General features: G+C 39.8%; 1 protein-coding gene across 1 annotated transcript in view; it reads left to right on the forward strand.

The window, feature by feature from the left end:
* The window catches only part of LOC106531732 (ras-specific guanine nucleotide-releasing factor RalGPS2), a gene marked incomplete at its 3' end in the record, with an annotated part of 12,229 nt that extends 7,643 nt beyond the window's left edge, over window positions 1-4,586 (forward strand). The window contains 1 exon segment of the mRNA XM_014027649.1: window positions 4,503-4,586. Coding sequence (XP_013883103.1) covers window positions 4,503-4,586 — 84 coding nt within the window.
* Between the last annotated feature and the right edge of the window lie 1,146 nt (window positions 4,587-5,732).

The following is a 5,732-nucleotide window of genomic DNA, read 5'->3' on the forward strand; positions in this document are numbered from 1 at the left end:
GGACCACACTGCCCACTATCACACAATCCTCTTCTCTTCACATTGTTTGTCATATCTCCATCATTAGTGTGCCTTTATAAGAGTCCTGTTGTGCATTCCTTGTCCATGTATTGTTTTACAAAACCGTTTATGTTGATCCTCCTGTGTTTTGTGTATACGTGCATTCTCCTTGTTAATCATTCCTGTAAGTTGCTGCCACATGAGCTTTTTTCTTCTGTTTAGTAAAACTCTTTTACTTAACAGCTGAGTTCCCCAAGTCATTTGTCTAAACTAACTCACTGTGCTCTGCCCAACTGGGAATTTCTAATGTAGGAGGCTTTCCAGTTTATTAGGTGGGAAATTTCTCTTTCCCAGTACAACTAGACTGCCACAGAAATAGCTGGAAAAAATGCAGCTAAAAGAAGTTTTTTTGCTGCTTTTGAACCATTTGCTATAATTTTTCCTTCATCTTTTAATCCTCTCTTATACCTAAAGCATAACTTACCCAGCCATTCACAGCCATAAAGCTCCACTCTCATGCAGACATTCATGGAGTGGTCTATAACAGGCATGAAGCGAACCAAGCGAGCAATAATGGGTGGCTGCAGGTCCCTGAGAGCAACATCATAGGTGTTCCTGTTCCCCTCAATCACCTACAAGACAAACATACATCATGCCACAACAAAGAGCAACAACTGGACAAATAAATCCTTTAAATGCAGTTTATTCTTATTAGACATTGTTTGGACGGGTGAAAATAGGTTATAGTTTGATCAAACATTGTTGTCTAGTCATCACAGACAGTATTACCTGCTTTCCCTGCCCATTTTTCCATGAGATCCAACGACTGCCATCCCGGCTGTACTTGATCTTGTACATCTGGGCAAACTCATTACCCATTCCTCCAGCATGGCGACCCTGGGTGCCCACAAGGGTGATAAAGTGGAGTGATTGCAGGTCAACCTGGAGGAACTCCTTCAGATGATCTGGTTCCACTGTTATCTCTGGACACCAGGCACCATCACCCTCCTCACAGTCCAGTCTTTTTTGTGAGGGGACATAATGAAGATGAAGGAAGAAAGAATTAGTGAAGTGTTCTTTTATGTGACCAAATAAAATTAATCATTCATTCATTATTGTTAGATGTACCTGCTGTATCTAGCAGCTGTGGATTCAGACCACTGGCTCGATGCAGAGATGTCCTCATCTGGTATCTGCCCACTTGACATCCCCAGAGCATACCGACACACACCTGAGACACAAATGTGTTATAAAAAGACTGTGTGAGAGTGGAGAAACCAAGCAAGCACACAGCAAAGGTTGGAGAAATCTTTAAATAAAACCACCACATTTTAATTTGTCTCAAATTTTTTCAAGTAGGAAGGTATTGTTTACACACATACTGTATTTGAATGCTGTATAAAAAAATAACCTTTTTGATATTTTGGATAAGAACAGAATTACACTTTCTGATTCAGTCAGAAAACGAACCTTTTGTTCCACAAACCAATGTGTTCTCAAGAGGTCTTCTCAAAATTTAAATTTACATTAAACACATCCCTGAACCAACAGTAAGACACAGACCAACATTAATGCCTTGTACTAGTGCTGGGTGATATGACCAAAATTTTATATCACRATATTTTTTATTAATAGAGATGTGACAGTATTGGATGGGACAATGCACATTGCTGTATCGTTGGCCAGTGCTTTTTTCTTTTTCTTTTTTATTCTGATTCACCCTCTCTCTCACCATTTTACAAGCAGCAGGCGTGTGACATAAAGACTCAAAATAACAAAGGAGTGGGTGAGGGGTTTGTCTGTATTCCCCCCATAGATAGTTCCCACACATTATTGCAAAATCCATACAAGGTGGAAAAAGGCAAAATGTGTACAAATTAGAACTTGCTTCCAACAGTTACGCCCATCGACAATTGTAAAAACCGCATTTATTCATGTATAATACGATCTCATGTATAAAACAGCCCCCCCTTTTTTTGAGCTTAAAAAGCATAAAAAATTTAATCCTCAAACTACCTCCAATTTCATNTTATTTTATTTTATTTATTGTATCGTTCTGCAGGCTCTGAGAGAAAATTAATTTGAAGCTGAGTTCTTAATAAAAATCGTTACATTACTCTAAATGTCTGTAAACCTGCAAAATGAGGGAAAATCTGTCTGTAGTTGCGTTTCCATTACAAATGTGCGCAAAACTTTGTTGATATTGTTAATGTCGAAAAACACAGTTTCGCAACTGTGGTGATTCCATTAAGTAAGAAATGCTATTAAAGTCATGCGTGAAATATGTTTGTTCTCATGATAAGTCATTACAAACATGGCAGCGATGGATGTAAACACATAGCATGTTGCTACCACGACACTAGCGCTCATCATCAGAGGAGACGTCGGCGTCTTTTATCGAGGCTTTCCAGAGACAAGTCCCTACTTGGGAGCGGCTACGTATGCTGTGTTTTTGGGGAATTGTAGTCGCTGAGTTTACTATTTTATACTACTTCTATGATATTACTACTACTTCCTGTTCACCAGAAGAAACAGCCGGTTGTTGATCACGTGACCCCCGTGATGCGAAAAAAGTGTTTCCATTGCAGTTTTGTGAAAAACACCAATTTCGATACGGCTGAAAAACCACCTCATCCTAGCACAAAAACATTTAGTCGAAAAACATAATTTTTATTTCGAAATTGACGTGTTTCCGTTGAGCAAAGTTATTTTCGAAATTCTAATTTGCGCATTTCATGGTCAATGGAAACGCAGCTAATTACAGACAATCTGTTCACGTGAGCAGCTGTCAGTCAGCACCTGTCATCCTCCAGAGACACGACGGAGCGTGTCTGAACCAATCACTGATCATCTTACAGATTTAAATACATCTTAACATTCATGAGGTACTTTACATTGACTGTTTATGGTTGAGTGTGGGCGTGTAGAGGGTAGAACCTGAGGCGGGACCTTGAGCGCAAACTCTGAGGTGAAGCTGTGATCGGTGAAGGAAAGGTGCGTAGAAACATGCGTATGCACGGTTTTACAAATCAGAATATTTTTTTTGGCATACCCCATTTTCGCCTTTTTGCCGTACATTCACATTTAGTATGGTTTCCATGCAATCTTTTATAAATCTGACCCCTGGACTGTATTTCAGCTACTCCTACATGTGTGAAAGGGACAGCACAACTAAACATGAATGAGGYCTTGCTCAGGATTGAGGGAAGATATTCAAGCAGTGTTTGTTTTATAGTCTCCGTCAGTGTACCCCTTTTTCTTCTTCTCCTGTGTCCTCAGTCTCACTCTGCGAGTTTAGACTCAAGGCTCACCCTCTCTTGAACGTCTGCTTTTAACATCTGCATTTGATATGCTTCCACCCCCATCCCCCGCCTCTTGAGTTGCCAATACACAGCGTTTCCTTGCAAAAAGAAATCCTGATGGTGTCCAGCTCAGGGAACTGTTAGTTGTTGGGTGGATGCCGTTGCTCCCAGACAGTCTCTTAGGGGTTATTGTGTGGAGGAGGTGCTCTTCTGATCATATCCCAAGTCGGACTCAGACAGACTGGCACAGCCGGGTTAGAAACCAGGCAGGCTCACACAACATTTTTCCTACGGTTATGTCATTGTCCCTGGCCCCTGGACATCCTGCAGGGGCCAAAGGAAGGGATAGTATGTGTGGTCTCCTCCTTTAACTCATCACTGAGGACAACAACTCAGGAAACAAACCAAGTCCTGCCTGGTTTTTGGATTAAAACAAACAATGGTTTGTAATTTGTTGTAATCTTTCAGTTTTTCAAGTTCCAAAGATACCACACGTCTTTTTAATGAAGTCTACTGAAAACACTTGCGCTTCCACAGCTGCTTCTACTTTGTACAACTGGTTTTAACAGGGAGTGTTTCACAGCTTTTTAACAGAAAATCAACAAGTCACAATCCTTAACTTGTTTGCMAAGTCAAAACAACCCATAAATGTGATTATTAATAATTTTTGTCCACGACCTTCTGTAAGTTGAATTACCTTGTGGGTCGTTTGTTTTAGTTATTTGTTTTCATCATTTGGTAGTAGCTAGTTTCCTTTGTGTTTGGCATTTTTACAGAAAAATAATGCTGCATTGTTGAGTGGTTTCCTAGTCTGTTGAAACTTGTTTTACATACTTTGATGTGTGATTTTCTGGTTTTATTGACCATCTTTATTATTATACCAGCACCATAAATGTCCTTTTTGAAGCTTAGTTATTCTGCATGACCATGTAGGAAAGGAAACGTTTCTGTGTAAAAACATTTCACTAAATTTATCCTGTTTGCTTTTGTAGTCTTTCATCAGTCTTTGAACCTTTTCTTCATTCTTTTATTCTCTTYTTCCTCGTCTGCTTTCCTCTGCTGTCACATCCTTGTCTCTGCCKCCTTTCCATTTCCCACTGCCTGACCTCAGACAGGACTGCTAAATACATTAGTGATGTGTGTATGTACAGAAAGCCTTGTGGCTCAGCACTTAATCTGCATTTCATCAATTGTTTTCAGGAGTTGTCGAGCTGCGGCTGGAACAAGAAGGAGAAGCACAGCTCTGCTCCAAACGTTGTGGCCTTCACCCGCAGATTCAATCAGGTGAGTCTCAAAGTTCAGTGCAATCTCCAAAGGAACGAAGAACAGTTCCTCCTGCAGTCTTCTAGATTTATTGAGATATGAAGAGAYGACAGCTCTTCAATAACTTCACTCATTTCTGCCTCCATCTTCCAACTTTCAAATCATCACACTCTCCCAGATGTGGTTGTTTTTTTTGAAGCTGTGTTTATCGTGGCAGCCCCTAATATTTGCTGTCTTCTTGTGGGCTATATATTTTATAAGTAGTTCCCATGTGAAACACCAACTTCCCTCCCCTTTTTGTTTCTCTTAAGCCACTCATGGCTTTTGGCATCTATACGTTTCTTCTTTATGTCTGTGTTGATGTGTGTTTGCTTGTTTTCAGTGCATTGTGACATCCACAGGAAGTTTGGGGTATGTGGCCATGCCCTTCAGTTCAGTCATTGCTTTTGCTTTGAAGGCCCACTTCGCCTCCCTAAAGCATAYTATGAGATGATCCAACAAGAATGTGTTGCTGTGGAAATTTCTTCGTGCATTGCAGATCCTGAACGATGATTYGAAATGCTTGCTGCACACGTTCAGCTGCTGTGATCCATGGAAAATGAGCTTTTTGGACAAAACAGAGTTAGCCTGCCAGGGCAGAGACTCCCAGAAAGCCCCTTCACATGAGCTGAAGCTCTATTCTTCTTTCCTTCATTACTGGTTTTGTTGTTGCTCTGTTTCAGGAGCTAATAACAATCAATCAAATAAATAAACAGTTGTCAAGTCAGTCTAACTTTGACACATCAAGTTGTAGTTATTTTTATTGAAGAGCTTGTGGTTTTAGCCAAATGACAGCACTGTGTTTAGATCCTGTCTGTTTTTTCTATAAACCTAATGAAAGTATCCAGGATCAGATCCAATTGCACCAGTTAGTTCTCAGATTTAAATTGTCATCTCTTCTATTGTGCTTTTTTGAGATCCTTTTGGTTAAATTTGTCTGATTTCACTAATTTAAAGTTATGAAAAATCTGGGGCCTTGATACACCCTTAAAACTGGCCCATAGAAATTATACTTTAGAACATAACACTAGCTGTGTTTCCATTVACCATGAAAATGCGCAAATTAGAATTTCGAAAATAAATTTGCTCAAATGAAACACATCAATTTCGAAATTTTTTTTTACTTTT

The sequence above is a fragment of the Austrofundulus limnaeus genome, unplaced genomic scaffold (genome assembly GCF_001266775.1).
Source record: "Austrofundulus limnaeus strain Quisiro unplaced genomic scaffold, Austrofundulus_limnaeus-1.0 Scaffold668, whole genome shotgun sequence".
NCBI classification, from domain to species: domain Eukaryota; kingdom Metazoa; phylum Chordata; class Actinopteri; order Cyprinodontiformes; family Rivulidae; genus Austrofundulus; species Austrofundulus limnaeus.